The 25086-nt window shown below is 35.1% G+C and overlaps 1 protein-coding gene across 7 annotated transcripts in view; it reads left to right on the top strand.

Moving 5' to 3' along the window:
* tns1b (tensin 1b) overlaps window positions 1-25086 on the top strand; it is a 255077-nt gene that overhangs the window by 12609 nt on the left and 217382 nt on the right. The window contains exon 1 of one of the 7 annotated variants that reach the window (XM_058786291.1): window positions 23240-23476. The exons of 5 other annotated variants lie outside the window; for them this stretch is intronic. In XM_058786291.1, the coding sequence (XP_058642274.1) occupies window positions 23462-23476 (15 nt within the window). In that variant the 5' untranslated portion in view covers window positions 23240-23461. Of the gene's footprint in view, window positions 1-23239; window positions 23477-25086 lie in introns of those variants that run through there. One more of the 7 variants, XM_058786295.1, reaches the window with a different exon arrangement.

Consider the following 25086-nt stretch of genomic DNA (forward strand, 5'->3'; position numbering starts at 1 on the left):
ATGTGATACACTTGAATTATGTCATAATATCAAGATTTCTTCAAGTTTGCCGTGGAGAAAAAGCACAAACGGCAGACTCTGACTTAATTTTTTTGTAAATTTATGTGTCAGAACAGAATTTTACTGGTAAAAAGTTTGGTTGATGTATTTTCCACCTTGGTTTTTACCCAAGATTTCATTGCAGGGTCGTAGGCTATTATTATTGAATATTTAATTGTACATTTAATTTTCGATTACCTTTGCCATCATTAATGTTTTTTTATCAGGGTTGAAGCTTGAAGCTTTTGTATTGCCTGAAGTGCTACAACTTGTTGAATTGACTTGTTTTTACAGATTCAGGGGTGGTAGATTTTGTGAAGGAAGTGAGAGACAGAAAGAAAAGGCCTCCCTTCAGCGTTTGGGAAGTGTTGTTTGGAAGAACGCGTGTTGTGTAACACCTGGGTTTGAGTCGTCTTTGTGCACTAGCATGCCACGCTTGTTAACGCTGAGAGGAAATAGAAGTGCAGCACAATGCCAGGCTTAGCATGAGGGGGAGAAAGAAGGATTTTTATTGCTTGTAGGGTATTGACATGGACAATCATTTTAACAATGAGTCACTTGTCCAATACATGCAGGGTTTACAGAGCAAATATAAACCTCTAGGAAATCAAGGCAATGCACTGAACTGTACAAATACAAGTGCACTAACAATCATTTAAGAAAATTAGAATCCGTGTGTCGGACAGAGTTCTATGGATTACAATGTCAGAAAAGGATGCCTGAAATACATATATCATTTTTAATGTAGATTAAACTGCATTTCCCTTTTTCTTTTATTTCTAAAATGCAGTTGTTGTGTTCATGTTAGTTTCATGTTTTGATTTTTGACTAATGATGTCTATTGGTGGACATTAAAATCAGTTTTAATATTGAAATGTTTTTGAGGGTAAAACGTGTGCGTGCGTGTGTGTGTGTGTATATATACAGTGGGGCAAAAAAGTATTTAGTCAGCCACCAATTGTGTAAGTTCTCCCACTTAAAAAGATGAGAGAGGCCTGTAATTTTCATCATAGGTATACCTCAACTATGAGAGACAAAATGAGAAAAAAAAAATCCAGAAAACCACATTGTAGGATTTTTAAAGAATTAATTGGTAAATTCCTCGGTAAAATAAGTATTTGGTCACCTACAAACAAGCAAGATTTCTGGCGCTCACAGACCTGTAACTTCTTCTTTAATAGGCTCCTCGGTCCTCCACTCATTACCTGTATTAATGGCATCTGTTTGAACTCGTTATCAATATAAAAGACACATGTCCACAACCTCAAACAGTCCAACTCCAAACTCCACCATGGCCAAGACCAAAGAGCTGTCAAAGGACACCAGAAACAAAATTGTAGACCTGCACCAGGCTGGGAAGACTGAATCTGCAATAGGTAAGCAGCTTGGTGTGAAGAAATCAACTGTGGGAGCAATTATTAGAAAATGGAAGACATACAAGACCACTGATAATCTCCCTCGATCTGGGGCTCCACACAAGATCTCACCCCGTGGAGTCAAAATGATCACAAGAACTGTGAGCAAAAATCGCAGAACCACACGGGGACCTAGTGAATGACCTGCAGAGAGCTGGGACCAAAGTAACAAAGGCTACCATCAGTAACACACTGCGCCGCCAGGGACTCAAATCCTGCAGTGCCAGACGTGTCCCCCTGCTTAAGCCAGTACATGTCCGGCCCGTCTGAAGTTTGCTAGAGAGCATTTGGATGATCCAGAAGAGGATTGGGAGAATGTCATATGGTCGGATGAAACCAAAATAGAACTTTTTGGTAAAAACTCAACTTGTCGAACACCATACCTACTGTGAAGCATGGGGGTGGAAACATCATGCTTTGGGGCTGTTTTTCTGCAAAGGGACCAGGACGACTGATCCATGTAAACGAAAGAATGAATGGGGCCGTGTATCGTGAGATTTTGAGTGAAAACCTCCTTCCATCAGCAAGGGCATTGAAGATGAAACGTGGCTGGGTCTTTCAGCATGACAATGATCCCAAACACACCACCCGGCAACGAAGGAGTGGCTTCAGAAGAAGCATTTCAAGGTCCTGGAGTGGCCTAGCCAGTCTCCAGATCTCAACCCCATCGAAAATCTTTGGAGGGAGTTGAAAGTCCGTGTTGCCCAGCGACAGCCCCAAAACATTACTGCTCTAGAGGAGATCTGCATGGAGGAATGGGCCAAAATACCAGCAACAGTGTGTGAAAACCTTGTGAAGACTTACAGAAAACGTTTGACCTCTGTCATTGCCGACAAAGGGTATATAACAAAGTATTGAGATGAAATTTTGTTATTGACCAAATACTTATTTTCCACCATAATTTGCAAATAAATTCTTTAAAAATTCTACAATGTGATTTTCTGGATTTTTTTTTCTCATTTTGTCTCTAATAGTTGAGGTATACCTATGAAAATTACAGGCCTCTCTCATCTTTTTAAGTGGGAGAACTTGCACAATTGGTGGCTGACTAAATACTTTTTTGCCCCACTGTGTGTGTGTATGTGACCCTGGACCACAATTTTAAAATGTCAATTTTTCTTAAGTGTCAATAAATTGAGATTTATATGTTACCTGAAAGCTGAATAAAGAAGCTTTCCATTGATGTATGGTTTGTTAGGATCGGACACTATTTGGCCGAGATACAACTATTTGAAAATCTGGAATCTGAGGGTACAAAAAAAATCAAAATATTGAGAAAATCGCCATTGTCAAAATTAAGTTCTTAGCAAAGCATATTACTAATAAAAAATTAAGTTTTGATATATTTACGGTAAGAAATTGACAAAATATCTTGATGGAACATGATCTTTACTTAATATCCTAATGAATTTTGACCCATACAATGTATTTTTGGCTGTTGCTACAAATATACCACACACACACACACACACACACACACACACACACACACACACACACACACACACAAAATTATTATTCAAATAATAAATTATAAAACATAATTTTATTATAACATTAAGAAATAATAAAAACAAATACTACATTTCTGACTTCAAATATATTATATATGATTTATTATCATTAGTTGTATTTTAACATTTTACCCTTTTACCTCCAAAAATATTCAAATATTAAATAATAAAAAAAAATTATATATAATATTATTTACAAAATAATAAAAACGAATATCTGACTTCATGCCTAATAAATACACATTACCCCCAATATAGGCTATATAAAATTAAAAACTTGGTCATCAGGCAAGAGGTATACATTGTTAGTATAAATTGCATTTTATTATGTGTTTTTTGGGAATATTAATAGATCCAGCCAGAGTAGAGTATCATGTCACTGACCTGTTTGTTTTCATGTTCATTATGATATTTTATATGTTGGCTCTCTCCCAGATACACTCATGTAAAATTATGACCTGAGGTGTACAATATCATATGATACGCTTGAGTTACTGTGCCAAACTGTATTTGAATAATGAGAAAACATTTGTTGAAGATTAAAGCAGAACAGAACAGTGTGTTCAGTGTCAGGTGTGTTTTGGCTCAGTTTCTGTGTAAATTGTTTGTTTGTTTAAGTGTCAGTTACTAATGAGAAGCACATATTATGCTCTGCCTTTCTGAAAGCTAGATTTGATTCTGGTCCTGTATCGGTTTGAAGGAAGTCCATAAAAAATATTATTTGCTTGTCCGTTCACAAACTTTCCATTGTCACAGTGTTTTCTTGGCCTGTTGCAAAAAGGAGAGAGCAGATAGGACGCAAGCCAACAAACTGTGAAATTTATTCCATCATTTGAACAATTGAAGCCTAGTGGGTTTAATTCAGTTCATGTATTTTCTAGATTAAATCAGAATTAGGCATGGTGTTATTGAGTTCCTCTCCAAACTTTATTCTGCTTTTATTCATAACAAAATGCCTACATGAACTTTCTCAGGGTTATGAAGAAAAATAAAATAAGGTGTTTTGCTAGGCATCTATTGGTAACTTCAAGGTGAATGATGTGTAGTGTTTATAATAGTAAGCGAAAAAGTAGGTTTTTGCAATGTTTCTTTGCTTAATAGTTGTCACATGCCCTCAACGCATTATATTCAAGGGGCAATTAGGGGAAGATAATTCAAAGACATTAAATCAGGGGTTTTCAAACTGTAGGTCCATGGAAAAAATGTTAAATTAATTCTTTCATATATTCATGCATTCATTCTTGCATTCATTAATGCTTTCCTTCATTTATTCATTCATGCATGCATTCATTCATTCATTCATGTATTCATTGCCATGAAAACACCTGTGTTGAATTGTTTTATTGGTATTAGAGTATTTTTTAAATATCGCTAATGTATTGTTTGCTTCATTAAATAAAGCAAACAATACATTAGCAATATAAAAAAATACAGTATATGTTATTAGGCCTGTGACGATAACAACTTTTTGTTGTGCGATATATTGCCCCAGAAATAATTGCGATAAGCGATATTATTGTCATTTTAAAGACCATTTTATGTCACTGAATATATAATCATAATGTAACAGCATAATAATGCAAGAAGGCCTACACACTTCCAAATGCCAACAAACATTTATTTCTAAAGAATATTTAGATCATGGAAATTAAGTATGAAAATATTAGATACCTTTAAAAAATTGAATAAATATTAAATAAACATTTAACAAAAAGTGCAAAGTAACAAGTAGAAAAAAAGAAAAATGCACAAAGAACTTATATGGAGATTTTTCCATCTACAGATTTTCCCCTGACCTTCTTTTCTCTGTAAATTAAGGGTGCACACTATTGCTGAAAAACACAATCACTACTTAGCTGTCAGATGTCTGTATGCACAAAGGCACAGACTTCTAAACGAGGCCAAATCTGCAGATGAAACTTTTTTGTAGAGGCAGTTTTTAAATTTGAACTAGCAACACATGACTACACCACGTTATGTACGAGAAGCTGCAAAAGACACAGGCGCAAGTGGAATGTACAAAACATGGTGACATTAATTTTTAAGTAAATATAATGGGCGATATATTGCGTCACCAAAAATGATTTACGTCATGTACATATATTGCGCGATAAGTCGATATATTGATTATTGCGTCAGGCCTATATGTTATGACAGTTTTTAGAACATAAGTCCAGTACTGTGTTTTTATGACAGTTTAGTCGATCAAGTGTTGATTCAGTAACCGTTCTAACTGATTCAATGAATGATTAAGTGAATGGCTCTTTTTGAATGAATCAGTAAAAGAACCAGCTCATTAGAGTCATTTGTTTACTGCTGTTATACTTTGCAATATCTTGAATTCCATTTTTTGTTTGAATTTTAGTTAGTTTTTGTAATTTTGTTATCTTTGTCTTTTATTTTTATTTTTTTAAATGTTTATGTAGATGTGATTTTTTTAATTTTTATTTCAATTTCATTTTTTTCAGTTTAAACTAAAGATTAATCAGCTGTTTGTACTCCATAAAAATGTACATTTTTCTGTAAACTGATTCTTTAAGATTACATTTTTTTTTTATTTCAATTATTTTTATGCTTTTAGTTTTAGTTAACCATTATATCCCTGGTTTTTGGTGACAACACAAAGTAACGTATTTTGTGTCATTGTGCTGTACTATTAGAAATAGTACGAGTCGTATGTTAGCATGCTGTCTTGAACATAGTCCATAGTCTCTGAATCACTCCATTGAGCGAAGTGTCACTTCCTCTGCATGTGTGTTGGGACAACAGCGCAGGTCTGTTGGACACAGTGCTGCCTCGTTTGCGTTGTGACAGACCGCCGGCAGGGTTTCCCCTCCCTCCTCCGCTCTGTAATTATCTGATAAGGTATGTGGCGCAGTGAAAGTTACCCACAATCCCTCCCAACATTCCAGTGTCCTGCTGGCCAGCAGAAAACAGTATGTTCTCTGTGCAGAGCCTCTGAGCGCCACTGACCTCTGCGCCGCTCCCGCCATGCTTTAATGAAAGTATCAGTGCTTCAGGAACTATACCTGACCCCTGGCAGACCTCTCACAGCACATACACGGACAGCCCATCTTTGTCTGTGTGTACCTGCTTACCTGAGGTTATCTGTCCTCCCACATACATATTTATTTAAAGTTAAGATTAAGGTTTTAGGGTCGAAATGCCTCTCAATTTTCTTTTTTTCTGTGAATGTGAAGCATAATGAACTGCCTACTTAGAAAAATCTTTATTATCTTTCTTTGTTAAAATCTTTGTTTGTTATTTGCCATGACTTTTGTATTGTGAAATTTGCTAGCAATTTCTGAGTGAAAATTGTTTCTACACCAACTTTTATTTTAGTGTAGGTTGCCTTTTGTGGTCAACCGATGTATCGTCAAAGCTGATATATTGGGTGACAGTTGACATTTTTAATTAGCAGCATTAGCCAATAAGTGGCTGCTAAGTGTCGTAAGCGGGACTTTTATTTAGACCAGTTTATTAGTTTACTGTTTTTGTTTAACAGTTCTGTCCAATATAATGTCAAGGCCGATATATCGGGTGATAGTTGGCGTTTTTAACTGGCATCATCAACTGATAAGTTTTTTTTTTTTTGGCTGCTATGTGTCGTAAGTTTATTAGTTTACTGTGTTTGTTTAACAGTTCTGTCTAAAAATAAAAATTCAAACGCTAAATACTGTTTTCCATATAGTTATCTTTCAGTAAATATGTAATTATTTAAAATAGACTTTGAATGTCTAATAAAAATTTAAGGCCACAAATCCTTCAGACTTGGGCGAATACAGCTGGTGGATCTGCTGAAAGTGCATTTGTAGGAGGACTTTTATTTTGACAGCTTGTTAGTTTACTATATCTAATAATAAAAATTGAAACGCTTTTTCATGTACAGTTGTCTTTCAGTAAATACACATTTATATAATTTAAAATAGTCTTTTGACGGTTTAATGAACACAAATCCAAACCTTGAAGACTAAAGCCAAGGCCTACAGCTAGTGGATCTTTTGAAGAGTGCATTTGTGCTTTTATTCTGACAACTCATTAGTTTACTGTCTTTGTTTAGCAGCTCTTCTCTAATAAAAATTTATAGTGAGATATCATATACGTATATCAGCTTTATATCCACCTGGCTTTCTAAAATATCGGTTCGGCCATCATCAAAAAATCCATTTTGGTCAACCAGATTATACTTTTTTTCAGTACTCAAAAATGTAAAAAATAAAAATCAGTCATATTAAAAATGTACTTTTATATTTTATATTACAATATTTGGTAGCTCACTAGGTTTTATAATTGCCCTTGACCTAACCTGCGGTATTAGCTGATTATCGGTTGTTTAATTAATAATTTTAGCTGTAAATGGGGCACAGTCAGGGCTGTTTATAATCTTATGCAGAATAGTATTGTTTTTGTATTGTACTTTTGTTTGGTGTCTTATTAGAACAAGAATCTTTAAGTAGAATTGGAACAAATCCTTTACAACTAGTTGTCTGAAGGTCAGTGCTATACTGGTGGCCTGATCATTTCAGCAGAAGTCACACACACCTGTGAGAATCCCAAAAGAAATGTCTCAGTGTTACTGTAGTGAGAAAAGCCAACTCTTCATACTTGATGATGGGGGAAAAAAGGGCTGAATAGATTCCAGCCAAACCAGATTCTCTTAAAATGCATTTCTTAAAGGGAAGTTCAGATCCTGAATGTTTTTAACATGTTTCGCTGTACCTGTTGCAAATTCAAAAGCGGGTAATAAAGGGCATCTGATAGTGTTTCATTAAATTACCTCTAAGATCCTCTAAGGTTTAGCTGACTTTTAAATCACAGAATGACAAATACACGTGCTAGTGTTACACATGAGTGATTTTTGAGCTGCTGTAAGTGCAGGGAATGGCAACACAAAGGACTGTACGCTTCACATTACTTCATTCCTTCACTGAAGGCCTGCGTGAATGAGAGCTATTCCAGGATATCGTTTTTCCAATTTCCCAATGTTCACGCTTGACTTCAGCAGAAGAAAATTATAGGTCAGTTGACGTCAAATTCTTGACAGTCTGTTGAAATCGGAGAAAGGGATTTACACATTATTGTTTTATTCACAGGAAAAACATTTTTTAGGGTTGTCAATCAGTAAAAATTTTATCAAATATTACATATGCTGATCAATTAACCAATATTTGGTGAGAGAAGCTCCACAAATACAGATAATTCAAATAGATCAAATCTGGGGTTTCTTCAAACCTAGTGTTCATTGAAAATGTGAAAATATCCCCCCCCCCCCAAAAAATAAATAAATAAATTCTGAGCCCTGCTTTGCACTTCACAAGATTGCTATTTTATTTAATTTTTTCAAACTGAGTTTTTCTGTTGTTGGCTCGGTTGGGTTTAATTTTATATTTTTATTATTTTTTATTTCAATTTTTGTAATAAATAATTGAATTAAATTAATGCGTTAAATTGTGAAAAACCTCAAAGCATCCCATCCCAATTCAGGTTTGCGGGGTACTACATGCAGCAGAAGTCCCATGAATGGGATGGTCAGATATTTCTTTCAGAGTCTGGCTTTCAGGACATTACAGACCCACTGATGCAGAAAGCGCTTCACAAAGACTCTGTCAACAGAAGATAATGGAGTACAAAAGACTTTAATACAGTCACTTAAAGCTACTTTAATGCAGCACGGGCATCGCTTTGAGGATGAAATGACAGTCCACATGATAGATTAAGGGTTAAGGGCAACTGTATTTTTTTCCCAGAGTTCCGCTTGCGTGCTCTCTTTGTGGGGCATAACAAGGCTTGTCTGACTTAAACACCTCTTTTGGCCCAAGCATGGTTGCATGAGATGGACAAAATGTAGATTCTACGCCGTCGCTTCCGTCCGGCTCTGTCTTTTTGTCTGTTGATGAATGTGGCTTTTATGCTGGATTTTTGTTGACACTTTCCTGCTGGAGGGATTTTCTTGTCGGCTTTCTAATACTTGGCAAAGAGCTGTGTCAATCGCACTTGGCAACCAGGAACTCCTAGGATGTCCTGCTCCTCTGCTTTTGTGGCTTCTCAAAGGCCTGCGAGGAGACGGACAGGGTGCGATACTCTCATTTGGACCGATGTGCCACAATGTTGATGTTAGCGATCGCCCAGTTCTAGATCCTTCTTGTTCTTGTAGAGGAGATGACTGTTGAGTTATGAGGTAATTAGATAGGCATGGCCATCCAGGTTGGTCTCCTGTGTTTTTAACTCTAGGAGAGGGTTGTTTTCCTCATGGATCGTAATATATCCCCTTGTCTGACATGCTGCATTTACTCTGAATGCGCACAGGAAGAAAGCACCACTTTTTTCTCTCTATGCCAAATGTTGTAACAAGCCAAGGCAGATAATTTTAGTTGACTTGCACGAACTGTTTTTAAAGGATAGGCTTGCAGATTTCCACATTCCGGAAAAGAGGAAAGTATGTACAGTGGAATTCCAAATCCTAGTGGAGAAATACCAAGAATAAGTGATAGAATCTTATCCAAACATTCTTAATTTTGACTTTTCAAAGAAATGCATTGAAATACATATCAGATATACATATACATAAATGATTTTTACATTTTATTTAAAATTAATTTGTATGTATTTAATAAATTTTTTTTAATATCTTTATATTTATTTTAGATTGTTATTTTTATAATGTTAATAATGTAGTGTTTTTTTTTTTTGAACAACACTGAAAGTAATACATTGCAGTTCATTAAGTTTGTATTTATAGTTTTTATATTATATTTTATAATGCATCGTTATATTTTTAAATATTGATTTAATGTACAGTATTTATGTGAATTTGTATTTATGTATATTTTTGTTAATTATATTGTTTCATTTTTTTTTTTTTTTTAGAATGGGAATAATGTCACACTTTTTTTGTGGGGAGTATAATGATACTATTTAAAGTTTCACAAAAGATGGACAACAAAAGAGTACTTACTAAAATGAATATGTTGCAGTTCATTAAGTGAGCCACATGTTGATTCTGATGCAGTAAGTTCATTCAGTGAAGGATATAGACCTGTGAAAGCTGAGCTTGAGTCATTTTGAATGATTCATTAAAAGAGTTGTTTAATAAAAGTAATTTGATAATGAATCAAACAACATTGGTTTGCGTTGCATGTTTTGGACTGATAGAAACCTATGGAAAGACAGTTATTTTTAAAGGTTTTTCATAGTTGAATGGACTTGCATGCTTTGGGATGACTGAACTGGGATTACCCAAACCGAATCAAGTTTCATGCAATGCAGAAGGAAAGCACAAGTGTGCCATCCTCTGTAATTAAAACACATGTGTTGTGTTGTCATCCTGATGTCTCTTTGTAGTCCGAACATGTTGCTCTGTATGTAACGTGATCTGCAGCGTCTGGATTCTCTGATCACTCTAAGCTTGTGAGGATATCTCGCATTCACATGCACAAAGCAATGCATTGTTCATTGGTCAGTGGTGACTCAAAGCACATCTCTAAGGCTGTGTAATAATGTGCCTTCAGGAACTCAGAGAAGGCTGATAAATGCATGGCATAAGATCATAGATCACGTGCTTGTACTGTATTCGCAGCAGGCTTGTGTGATTGTGGCTCTACTTGAGTATGGGACCCTTCCTGCTTCGTACTATTTTTTGTAATTGTATATGAGCGTCAGATGGACCTTTTGGATTTGGATGTATTTCTGGCTGTCGTATTATACTTATTTATATTAAAATTAAATATATAATAACAAATATTAAATATTTATAATATATTATTTTAATTTATAAATGTTAAAACTAGAAAACATTTGATACATTTTTAATAAATATATATATTTTGAGCCTTCATTCATTCTCAGCGTTAAGTTAACATCAGTTAATGTTAAGTAAAATAACTTATTAAAATATTATTTTCTTATTGATTGTAATTTTCTTTCAGAGCATATATGGGAAATAATCTTAAATTATATTAATATTTGATATTGTATATTAAAATGACTAACATAACAAATATTAAATATGAATTCAACATTTGTAAATATATTATTTTAATTTATGAATAGGTGTTTAAAGTAGAATATTTAAATGACAAAAAATAGTATACATTTTTGTATTTTATATAATTTTATATAAATTTTGGTTTTAGAGAGCTGCATTTCTTTATTAAGGATGGCATATCAGCATGTTTTTTTAAGAACTAAAAATTATTCATATATTTTTTTAAATATTGGAGCTGCCTCAGAGTAAATGTTGTGTGCGGTATTCACTCAACTGATGTCTGATGAATCGGAACACAAGATAATAATGTCACAGCCCATCTGAAAATTACAAATCAGCCATTTTTAAGACAATTTCTGACTTTCAGTAGTAAAATATGTTAAGTTAAAAAGAAAGTTAAGAAATGCTTAATGAATTGCGTGCTGTACTTATTCTCATTGTGAGTTCATACCTTACTTTTTCTAACCCAGGCCATCTGGAGATGATAAAGATATGATCTGCGGTAAAAGCATTTGTTTGAACGCAGACATGTGCACGGCTGTTGATGCCAGCCAGACAGATTATTTGTTGTTTTATAACACCTATTCAGGTGTGTTTTACACCTGTGTGCCTTTGATCCAACACATCTGTGAGTGATAAAAGAGCTTATCAGAATATATGGGTCTAATGCTCAGTTCAAGTCAACAGCCAAAAGTTGGTGTGTCAGTGTCTTCTCGTTTAGCAGTAAAAGTAAATCTACTACACTGGCTGAATATAAATTAACACAAGCGTAATACAGACAGATAATGCACACTGTGTACTTTAAGTCAACATAATTATCTGTTTGGAAATGACCTTCACCTTAACTTTGGTAGGTAAAAAAAAAAAAAATGAAAAATTCACAATTGAGAGATTTTAATTTTTTTTAAATATTATTTTATTATAATTGACTGTTTTATACTTATTATTATTATTATTATTATTATTATTATTATTATTATTATTATTATTATTATTATTATTATTTTATTATCTAAAAGAGTTTCAGAGTAATTTTCTTTGGATCTATTGGGTCTGTTGGACTTTCTGAATTTTTTAGTCTGTTTGTTTGTTTTATTTTAAATAGGCATCTTGTTGGCTCTTTTTGGTTCTTGTTGGGTTGTTTTATTTTATTTTATTGATTTTAATTTAAATTTTAAATAGGCATCCAGAACATTTTCTTGTTGCCTCTTTTTGGCTCTTGTTGGGTTATTTATTTTATCTTGTTTGTTCATTTTAATTTTAAATAGTCATCCAGAATTTTTAATTTTATTTATATGGAATTTTTTTTCTTGTTGGTTCTGTTGGATCGTTTTTTCCAATTTTAGTTTTTTTTTTTTTTAAACTCTCTCATGATATTTGTTCTTGAGGCTCACACAATTTTAGGGCTTGAATAGCTGTTTTACATCTAATTAAATAAACCTGAACATTAATTTTTTACTTTTGCCTTATCAAGGCTAATAAAGGATAATATAATTTCCCTACTCATTTAGGCTGATACCAACCCTCCTATCATTTCATATAAGATCTGTAGGATATTTATTGTGTGATGAAGGTCGGATCTGCTGACAAGCGCTATCAGTGTTGGCTGTTATCTGTTCAGGATCACTGAATGCCACCTTCAGCTCCGACGCTCGTGTCTTTGGGCCAAACACGTGACTGAGTTCAGAGCGGGACTTTAATTTCCCTCAGCTGGTGGTCATTGAGCTAGAGCAGATGAGATACTTTTGGTTTTGTATGGAAACTACAAATAAGACCGACATCTGTTTTAATAAAATTTGTCAAGCTTAAGAGGCCTGTATATCCATCACCAGGTCCGAGACCGCAAATGCTCAATATCGGATCATTCAAACAGTTTATGAAGTTACCGAGTAGCAGTGGTGGACGAAGTACACAAATCAAGTACTTGAGTAAAAGTACAGATACATATTATAAAATATTACTCCAGTAAAAGTACTGCTTTTTCAATTTTACTCGAGTGATTTTTTTTATGTTCTATAAGTAAAAAAGTACTGATAGATTTATTTTGCAATTTTATATAGACTACTTAATTTAATTTTATATTAGCACATATTTTTATAATCCTACTGCTCAAAATACCTGGGATTAGGAAAATATAATTATATTTTCATAATGATTTTTTCTTCTCACCTTGTCTGTGGTGTTAAAACACCCCTGGCCAAATGCCCCCAGAGGGCATTACTTCCCACTTTTATCTTACTGTAGTTACTATGTTCTGAACATCACATCCTTTCTTTTACCCTCCTCAGATTTAATCTATCTAGGTGGTTGAATAAAAATATTTGGACTTTATATCTAAAAATGTCCTCAACTTAGCACCAGCAAGCTTGTTAGCTAGACAGTTAGCATCAGCTAGCAATATTCAGTATGGTTATGAATAAACATTCATATCTGTCTACTCAGCTAGTTGATCTAAACAATATAAAAATGTATACTGTTGATAAACAATATAAAAACAGACGTCACACAGGTCTAAATGCGGTTGGTTTCAAGTTATTTGGGTCTTTACAATAATTCACTAACACTTAAATTAAACAGAAAAGCAAGCAGATGCATGATTTGGCATGACAGCCAATACAAATGATTAATAACCATTTCCTTACCTAAACCCTGCGTTGGGACCAGGCTCGGCTGCAGAATCACATCACTCTGTGCTTCTGAAATTATTATGTTTTAGTCACTAATTAAACGTATTTATTTGCTAATTTACATTTAAGTTTTTCATCTGTTTATTTTTTTTCAGCTAAATTTTAATTTCAAAAAATGTTTTGTAATTTTATTTGTAGTTAACAACGTTGAATTTGTGAGCTGTCATCAGCACACCGGGTACTGTATAATAAGAATGATCCATGAATTATGTCTGTCACCAGAGGCATTAACAGTCAGGCATTAACGAGCTGTGGAGAACCTCACTGCTGTTCCATCTAAAGCAGTAACAAGGCTAAAAACAGCATCCTGTGTGGTTTAACAATCACAGCTACTGTGTGTGTGTGTGTGTGCGCCTGCCAGGCAGTAGCTGATGACGCTGAGGTGAGGAGTGACTTAGAAGCAGGTGGTGAAAGCTGATGATTGTATGTTTTTGTTATGAGATCAGGCAGAAGTCGCTCACTGCACCTCTATACTGCAGTCTGACCACACAATCAACAACACAGACCTGTAAGAATGAACTCAACGTCATTAAAACATCATAATGGAAACCGAATGCGTCTCGTGTTGTTCATCAGTATAGATGAACAGGTGTTTAATTCCAAGCTGATTAGGTGTTTCACTTTGTCAGCGCTGATTTCTGTGTGTGCAGACTTTAGTTGTTTTTCAGGACCTTCACACTGAGATGCTTTTGATCTGACAATTCACACTGGGAACACTTGCAGTGAATTAATTTGGAAATTTCTGATGTCAGTGTTTGCATAATGCATGTATAGGAACCAGTAAAGCTTTTTCAAACTTTTTCTTCTTAAGACAGTAGTACATTAGTCACTGGCCACAAGGTGGAGGTATTGTTAAAACAAAGTACAATTACCATTGTAATGGTCAAGATTCAGAGCCAGTGAGTTTTTCCATTGAACTGATTGCATTCCATTGGTTTGGGTGGAATGACAAATCATATATCATGGTACACACACTAATACATCTACTAATAAATATACAAATACATATTCATATATTTTTGTATATAATATTTTAAAATACACTGATATATAATAACATTATTATTATTATTATTATTATTAAAATAATGTTATAATATTTAAGGATCATTTTAATAATAATAATAAAAACTATTATTATATATTTTAATTTTTACTACAAATTATCATTCAATAAATTTATTTGATTTCATTTTAAGCTGATAGATACACACCCCATTGATTTTTTTTTTTTCTTTTTCTGATAGATACACACCCTAAGATCACATTATTCATAACTAAATAAATGTGGCATCAGTGCAATATAGCTTTACATTATGTAACTCCAAGAACTGTAAAACTAATATTATAAACCTGATCCAATTCTAAAATCTGATTGGATGAGCCACATTTGAAATGTAAACACTTATTGAATTGTATATCAGTGCAGCAAATTTATGCTGCTTGGGAACCATAACAGTTAATCTCTGCTTTGTCTCACATCCCTTAATAGCAAGTTCTTCCTCATCTTGATATGTTTGGTACACATCCTACTCTGTATTTACACATTACTTGTGCAAATAAGCTGTCATGCCTACTGATCAGTGCAACAAAATATCTCCCAGCTGAAGCATTTGTATCATTTGCAAGGTATTACCTGACTGACATTGTCATTCCTTTACATAATTTTTGTTATTGGCCATGGACCACCACAGTCAGAATTTTTGGTTCTTGTCTGGTCCTCGGTGACCGTGGGATGGTAATTGCTCACACAGATCTCCACAGGAGGGGCCGAAATATCTAATCCCTTAAAGAGTTCACACGCTCCAGGGCCTGGCCTCCGTCAGCGGACCCCTCCTTTCCCATCTCACCGCTAACACGACACGGCAGCTTCACAGCCAAACCAGCCCCTCGCTAAACAAACCGCCACAAAGCTAAGTCATCACACCCCCAATGTCCTGAATACAAACAAATATTTACAAGTGTCACCCGTTTGGCCTCTCACTTTCTTCAAAAGACGAGCGCTATTCATCTGCTTCCTCATTCACAGACCAATACATATTAATGCTGTGGTTACATGTCCTTCACAAGTAAGCTGCTGTTTACCGTCGACTGATATTGCAGGCTGTAATTGTCTCAGTGTTTCCCACAGTGCGTTTTTATGTGCGTTTGTTTTTTACTTTTCTTAAAGCTGAAGTGTGTCATTTCTGCACCACTAGCTTCCCAAATTCTTTGCAAGTCTGCCATTGGTCGGAGTAGTGAAACTGAAGGGTTTTGCTGGGACATATTGAAGGGCTTCTCTTTATTTAAATAGCCAGCAGCCTATAGCTGTACACAGTTGTACAGTTGGCTGTAGCTGACAGATATGGACTAACCTTTGATTTGATTTAATAGGATTATAATCAATCAATTGTAGGAGTGATACAGAAAAAATATTGACCCTTTGGCTTGAAACATCATGTTGTTGTTGTTGTTGTTATAATTATTTTGACTAATTCAATAAGTAAATACATTTATATCGGTCCACATTTGTTTATCTATTTGAAGTCACAAAATGTTTGATTTATAGAAGGTTGACTGAAAAATATACTGAGCACTTTTCATTTCATAAAGTTGCAGAAATTGCTGAAAAATGTACCTCTCTAATTAAAACTATAGTAAATACCATATGAAATCAAATGTTTTGTCAGATAATAACTAACGAAAGAAAAAGAAAGAAAAAATGAAATCAAATAAAATGAAATGAAATAAAGAATTTAATTAAAAAGGTAAACTTTCCAGAAATTTCAGCAAATTTATGAAATAAGTTTTGTGTCTTTTTATAAATAAATACATATGCATATACATTAGGGTTGTAACAGTACACGTATTCGTACCGTTTCGTTACGGGTCTTTCGGTTCGCTTCACATGTGTACTGAACAAATACAGTATCTTTTTTTTTTTTTTTTTTCCTTTCAGGAAATTCAAATAATAATTGGCGTTTTGACAGTCTTTGTGGCATCACAGATCGCTGTATAAACGCCTTGGAGAGCCGCTTCTGGGACGGTTCAGAAACGTGCTGGTATAAACCCAACACAAGCATTGACTCGAGCGGCCGCGATCAGCTCAGGTTCCCGTGTCTGAGCCGGGACGCGCCGCAGACTTGTGCAGAGCGGAGCACGACTGAACGCGATCATTCCTTCCTCTTTACTACTAGTTTTAACGCGAATAAACATGACTGAACATCTCATGCCTCGTGTAATCGCTCAATCGGTGTTTCAACCGCGGAAAGACATCAACAAAACAGAGTGGAAATAAAATGTCACGTAGCACTTCATTTACCTCAGCATGTCATCAGTGTCCACAGCTCGTTAGTTCACTAGAGAAATGAAGTCTAGAGAGGAGCATTTCACGAAATATTACACTATATATACTTATTATATTTTACTAAACGTGTTAGTCTTAATGTATGTTTAAATTAATCTGTTATGAAACTTGCTATGACAGCCAGTGTGTAATTGAATATACAGGTGCTGGTCATATAATTAGAATATCATCAAAAGTTGATTTATTTCACTAATTCCATTCAAAAAGTGAAACTTGTATATTATATTCATTCATTACACACAGACTGATATATTTCAAATGTTTATTTCTTTTAATTTTGATGATTATAACTGACAACTAAGGAAAATCCCAAATTCAGTATCTCAGAAAATTAGAATATTACTTAAGACCAATACAAAGAAAGGATTTTTAGAAATCTTGGCCAACTGAAAAGTATGAAAATGAAAAGTATGAGCATGTACAGCACTCAATACTTAGTTGGGGCTCCTTTTGCCTGAATTACTGCAGCAATGCGGCGTGGCATGGAGTCGATCAGTCTGTGGCACTGCTCAGGTGTTATGAGAGCCCAGGTTGCTCTGATAGTGGCCTTCAGCTCATCTGCATTGTTGGGTCTGGTGTCTCTCATCTTCCTCTTGACAATACCCCACAGATTCTCTATGGGGTGCAGGTCAGGCGAGTTTGCTGGCCAATCAAGCACAGTAACACTATGGTCATTGAACCAGCTTTTGGTACCTTTGGCAGTGTGGGCAGGTGCCAAGTCCTGCTGGAAAATGAAATCAGCATCTCCATAAAGCTTGTCAACAGAAGGAAGCATGAAGTGCTCTAAAATTTCCTGGTAGATGGCTGCGTTGACTGTGGACATCAGAAAACACAGTGGACCAACACCAGCAGATGACATGGCAGCCCAAATCATCACAGTGTGGAAACTTCACACTGGACTTCAAGCAACATGGATTCTGTGCCTCTCCACTCTTCCTTCATACTCTGGGACCTTGATTTCCAAATTAAATGTAAAATTTACTTTCATCTGAAAAGAGGACTTTGGACCACTGAGCAACAGTCCAGTTCTTTTTCTCCACAGCCCAGGTAAGACGCTTCTGACGTTGTCTCTGGTTCAGAAGTGGCTTGGTAGCCCTTTTCCTGAAGACGTCTGAGCGTGGTGACTCTTGATGCACTGACTCCAGCTTCAGTTCTCTTCTTGTGAAGCTCTCACAAGTGTTTGAAACGGCTTTTCTTGACTGTATTCTCAAGCTTGCGGTCATCCCTGTTGCTTGTGCACCTTTTCCTACCCAAATTATTCCTTCCAGTCAACTTTGCATTTAATATGCTTTGATACAGCACTCTGTAAACAGCCACACCTTTTAGTAATGACCCTCTGTGACTTACCCTCTTTGTGGAGGGTGTCAATGTTCGTCTTCTGGATCATTGCCAAGTCAGCAGTCTTCCCCATTATTGTGGTTTCAAAGAACAAGAGATACCCAGAATTTGTACTGTAGGGATGGTCATTCATTCAAACTCAAACGTAAATATTCTAATATTTTGAGATACTGATTCTTGACTTTCATGAGCTGTAAGCTCTAATCATCAAAATTAAAAGAAATAAACATTTGAAATATATCAGTCTGTGTGTAATGAATGAATATAATATACAAGTTTCACTTTTTGAATGGAATTAGTGAAATAAATCAACTTTTTGATGATATTCTAATTATATGACCAGCACCTGTATTTTAACAAATAACATAGAAATTGTATTATTTGTTCATTTAAAATCTGCATTGAGCAATTTACATGTTTGCATACCTTTTTTTAAGTTGAGTGTTGATCATCTATTTAAAAATAAATAGTAATTAAATTTAAGTTTGAGTTGTTACGCCTAGTTGTAACCTTATAATGTAAAAGGGCTCCATATAGTTTTAAGCATAAACTGAGGTAGATTTTTATCACTAAGAAAATTTAAACTATAATTGAATGGATTTAAAGAAAGCGCAACTTCAGTAAACCACTATTAAAAAAAAAAAAAAAAGTTTAGTTTTCCCCACTGCTGTACCGAACCGTGACATTTAAAACCGAGGTACGTACCGAACCGTCATATTTGTGACAAAACCAGTCTTAAGTGTCAATTTTTGGAAATTGAGATTTATACATCATCTGAAAGCTGAATAAATAAGCTTTCCATTGATGTATGGTTTGTTAGAATCGGACAATATTTGGCCGAGATACAACTATTTGAAAATCTGGAATCTGAGGGTGCAGAGAAAATCAAAATATTGAGAAAATCGCCTTTAAAATTGTCCAAATGAAGTTCTTAGCAATGCATATTACTAATCAAAAATGAAGTTTTTATACATTTACGTTAAGAAATTTACAAAATATCTTCATGGAACATGATCTTTACTTAATATTTTACTTAATAAAAATGATTTTTGGCATAAAAGAAAAATCAATTATTTTGACCCATACAATGTATTTTTGGCTATTGCTACAAATATACCCCAGCAACTTAAGACTGGTTTTGTGGTCCAGGGTCACATTTGTGTACCGTTACACCCCTAATATACATACATCAAGTCAAATGGTTAGTTTTTTTTTTAAGTTAAAATCATATAAAAATTGTGGTAAATAGTATGAAATCACATAAATAAATACCTTATATTTACCATATAATTTATTATATGATTTTAACTGAAAAATAACCATTTGTATTTATGGTAATGTATTTATTATCTGACAACTTCATGTCATAGGGTCTTACAATATGAAAATAAAAACATTGACTTTTTAAAATTTAAAAAAAATTTAACGCTGTCTAGGCAACAAAACTTTTGATTTCATAGGGTCTTTATTATAGGAGTCTGACTGAAAAAATTGACCATTCAACTTGAAATGTCATATTTATATTAATATATAAAAAAATAACATTGTCTGTCTGTCAATCGTTCTATTTATCGTTCTATCTATCGTTCTTTCTGTCGTTCTATCGATCGTCCTGTCGATTGTTTTATCTATCTATCTTGCAGCAGCACACTGACTTGGTTACTGATCTTGAAATCTGAATCCGAGTGTTGACAGTGAATGTGCGGCTGCGTCAGCTGAGCACTAGTGTTTGGTTGTTTGTGCTGTAGTGTGTTGGCGTCCCTCAGGAGCCGCTGTCAGTAGTGGCGCACGCTTCGCCCACAGCACTTCCTGTACGGTGACGAGAGCAGGAGGAGCGCCAGAGCTTACTATACTTAGCTGCAGCAGGTTGTTTTGATGTCAAGCTGGAATGTTTCCTGTGGGTGAGGACAGTGTGTTTCCTATGCTCTGTGCGTGTGTATTTTCCCATCACGCTCACTGTCAGCACCCAGGTTCACATCCGGCCCATTTACAGCTGACCATCACTGGGAACAGCCTGTTCTGAGAGAGTTTCTATTTATACCCTCCTTCCCAGGACTTTGTTGACTTCAAGTCCTGTCAGACATGCGGACACATTTTTGTAGTGAACTTAAAGATGATGTGTGTGATTTCTGTGCCACTAGCGGCACCAAGCGAAAATTGCAATCTATTTATGTTAGCAAATATAACAATAATGGCCCAATCAGTGAGCTGAGGTATGACTGTGTGAGGCATGACTACTAATATAATACAAAACAAGAGGAGTGTTTAAAATGTCACATTTTTGAAATTCTCTTTGATGTTGCATAAATTACATCCTTCACCTTTGAAGAAATGGTTCACCCAAAATAAAAATTCTATCAGTATTCACATTTTACACATATGTAATGCCTACTTTAAGAATGTGCTTTTATTTTTTGTATTCGTTTGGTTTTGAATAGTTTTTTTTGTTGACTCAAAAAATGACCATTTGATTTGAAACATCATTTATGTATTTATTTATTGATCTTTCTTTCTTTCTAGTTAGAAAGAAATTATGAACTAATTATAAGCTACTTCGTGAACTAATTTTATTTATTCATTATTTATTTGTCAACATGCAGCAACACACTTACTGTAGTAACTGATGTATATAGTTGCACTCGTGATTTTTTTATTTTATTTTAAAATAGAAGGGTAGAAAGAGAAAAAAAAATAGCATGCTGTGCAAACTTTGTCCGTTGGGTGTGCATTATTGTTCTTTGTAAGTGATTCTGAAAAGAAGAGTGTGTGTGTGTGTTTAAGATTATATTTCCTATATTAAAAAACTGCGGAACATTTGAACAATATTTTTTTTTTTTTGCCCATGGCATCATGAAATCCTCTATAATTAAAAAAACAAACAAACAAAAAAAAAACATACTATATGTTAGCTTTGTCCAAGGAAGAGACCGAAAGTTGATATTCACTGATAATCTTCCCCCTCGGCACAGCTCAGATTCAAAAATGGTGCACTGATGTGCCAAACCAGGTTTGATGCCATTGACTGCAAATTCCACCGGTTCATATGTCTGTCAGAACGGAGTAAGGCGGTCGGTTTGAATATGTGGATTGGAGAATGAGACGAAACCGTTGCAGCAGAGGAGAAAATTTACAATGAATAATTACATTGAGTTTGTTCTCGTACAGATTTCTGCTAGGAACATTTGAGGGATTTTTGACAGGCAAACTGTAATCTGAACTACTTGATGGACTGCAGATTTTGTGGATGTTGCTTAAAAGCTTTAGCAATTAAAAATCACATCCAAACTTTGTACAATAACAATATGTTAGCTTGACAAATCCAACATAATGAGACATGCAGTATGAGTGTGTGTTTGTGTGTGTGAATTTGACTCGTTGAGGCAGGTGCTTGATGTTCTCTCCTCGAGGCATGTCACAGCTTTCGCCAAATTAAAACATGGTCTCCGCTCAAGGGGACAGTAAATCTACTCCTTTAATGGAGGACGTGTTCACAAGATGTCCTGTGACGAGTCTGCCCACAGACATGTTATTTAATACCTGTCGGTGCATAGAAAAGAACGAACTGTCCCCTATATCCCACCTCTATCTGTCTTTCTGCCTCTAGACGCTATGCATTCACTTTAATTTAGGCCTGAACTGAACAGGAGGTGATGTTGAGGTGGTCAGGGCATTCATTAAAGAGGTCCCTGCTGCTGGTTACGGGGTTGTGACCTGTCTGGCCTTTAAATTTCGCGTCTCTCGCCCCTGACACATTCACCCCTTGCTAATTCTGCTGGTGCATTCAGGGAGGTTTGAGGAGCTCATGCATGCAGGTCCGAGCTCTGCGCTCACTCTGCTCAAACTTAACTGTCTCCCACTGGCCAGCCTTTTGCCATTTTGTGTCCTGGGTACAGATTTATAGACGTACCTCCCTGGTAACCATGGGAAACTGTGTTAAGTGAGTTGTCTTGAAAGATGTAGGATATATATATATATATATATATATATATATATATGATCCTGGACCACAAAACCAGTCTTAAGTTGCTGGGGTATATTTTTAGCAATAGCCAAAAATACATTGTATGGGTCAAAATGATCCGTTTTTATTTTATGCCAAAAATCATTAGGATATTAAGTTAAGTTCATGTTCCATGAATATATTTAGTGAATTTCCTATCGTAAATATATCAAAACTTAACTTAATTTTTGATCAGTAATATGCATTGCTAAGAACTTAATTTAGACAACTTTAAAGGTTGCTCAGATTCCAGATTTTCAAATTGTTGTATCTCGGCCAAATATTGTCCGATCCTAACAAACCATACATCAATGAAAAAAAGCTTATTTATTCAGCTTTCAGATGATGTAGAAATCTCAATTTTGAAAAATTGACACTTATGACTGGTTTTGTGGTCCAGGGTCATATTTAATTTTCCTTCTCGTTGCATCAGATCCAGATACTGGATTTCTGCACTGATTTTGGGGGGAAATCTGCAGAATGAATTTAAACATGGTAAAATGTGTTAAATGGAGATGAGAGTATCTCAGTTTGATTGAGTTATGTTGTGACAGCAGCTAATTATGTTTTATACACCTCGGCTTTTGACCTTCTAGAGTCAAACACACTCATTAGTTACTGTTGTGAAGAACTTGTAAATAAGGCCTCCTATTCTAATAATGTCATGTCAGAGCCAGAGGGGGTTTGGCGGTCCGGTCAGACGGCTTGGAAACTTCTGTCAATGATCAACATGAATGTTAAGAGTCTTCTCTTTAACTGTAGCTCTGTGCGAGGCACCGGTTAAACTTTGGCCTCTGAAAAAGCACGAAGGAAAGAAAAACAATGTTGGGCTCCTAGTACACCACATGCTGTCCGACGAGCGCATCCCCCCGGGAGAATCTCGCATAAAAAGTGTGTGCGAGTTGCATGTGTTTCCTTTCCATGGCTAACAATGCAGCTCAGGAAATATGTCAGAACAAAGGCCAGACATCCAGGCTCTTGTTCTCAGTGTGCGCTGCTGAGGAGAGCTGGGATACACGTATATGCAGGACCGTGACTGTAAATGCATGAATTCAGTTCTTCTGTATGATAAAAGTGACGTTGGACTTGTTGAGGTTCTTCTTAGACTGACGGGATAATTGTCACAGAAGGCCGTGTGATGTCCCTCTGGACGGTGAGTTGCTTGTTGACCTATCTAACTTTCTGCATGGAGCATCGCAGATGTAAGACTAGTGAAAAATGATGTCCGAATGTGGAAAAAATTTACTTGAAATAAAAACCTGGAAATAAAATTTTGGGGCTTGAAAAAATGAAGACAAGAAATATTTTATATTCCGTACCATATTTTATGTTTCTAGGTCACGTATCTAAAAATGATCACGTAAAACTTTTTGTGTAGATTGAGATGTTTCTAACAATATTTCACAATATTCCTGTTTTCAGTGTACTTTTGATCAAATAAATGCAGCTTTTTGTTTTTACTTGTTAAAATTATTTGAAAGTCTTACCAACCCCAAACTTTTGAATGGTTGTGTACATTTTATAAAGATATTTTTTTAGAATTTTTAATGAAAATTTCTGTATTAAATTAGTAGTTTTCTCACAGGGTTATATAGGGCTTATATATACTTGTCTAGTCATTAATATGAATAAAATCATGGAAAGTTTATAAAGTTCTAGAGGATACATTTTAAAGAGATTTGTTATTATGTACAATAAAACTTGCAAGATGGTAATATTGATTTGTGAGTGAATGAAGGCGGTTTTACAAGGTTGATTTACAAAATGTTCATTAGCATATTAATCTGAATCAGAGGTATTTAAAATCCATGTGGTGATTCAATGAGTATAGAAAATAATGTATTTTTACTAGACCCCTCTATAGTACTATAGTTGATAAATAGTAGATGTATAGTAGAATAGTAGAGAATGGGTTTATTATGGCTAATTAGAAAGAAATTTAGTTGTATTTTGGTTTTATATATGTATGTTCTTTCACTATGACATTATGACTGCGATAATACACAGCACATACAGTATTTCAATCACAGCCCCTCAGGCTGTGTTTTTCAGCTCTTATCTTTTCGGTCTCTGAATCTGAGTAAATAAAAACAAGATATAAAGTGTAACCGACACACTCCAAGTCCAGACTTGTGTTGTGTGTTACAAGGGCTTCTGTGAAATACAAACCAGTGACGATGTTCCTGTTTACTAAACCGACCAATCCAGCGCTTCTCACAGATTGCAGCAGTCTGGAATCTTTGTTTACATCTTTTTTTGCCGGAGGTGATGTGCCTTTCACAGTTTTCCTGTGATGTCTAAATACTTTTGTTTGCGGATGAACGTCAGACTTTGCAAGCTCAAGGTCGCCAAGTTACTCAAAATTGAATTCTGGCTGCTTCAGAGTGGGACAAGGATTGTTCAATGCAACTCAGTTTAATTTATGCTGTCTCTAGGATAAAATAATGAGTTTTGGATTCCTTGTAAACTACAGTTTGCTTTCATTTTTGTTTTTAGCATCTAGTGTGGAGCGTACAGTAAGTGCCTGCGTACTTGGAAATTTCACTATAACATAATGTTATTGATAGGCTAATATTCGTAAAATACTTTTAAATGGTATTTTAGTTCACGTGTAAAAAAGTTGCTTGAACAATTTTATTATTATTTTAAAGGAATAGTTCACCCAAAAATGAAAATTTGTTCACCATCAGGCCAAGTTGTAGATGAGTTTTTGGAGAAAATCTCTTCAATCTCTACCAAATGGATCCTCTTCATTGAATGGGT

This window comes from Onychostoma macrolepis, chromosome 09 (assembly GCF_012432095.1).
Source record: "Onychostoma macrolepis isolate SWU-2019 chromosome 09, ASM1243209v1, whole genome shotgun sequence".
Taxonomy (NCBI): Eukaryota; Metazoa; Chordata; class Actinopteri; order Cypriniformes; family Cyprinidae; genus Onychostoma; species Onychostoma macrolepis.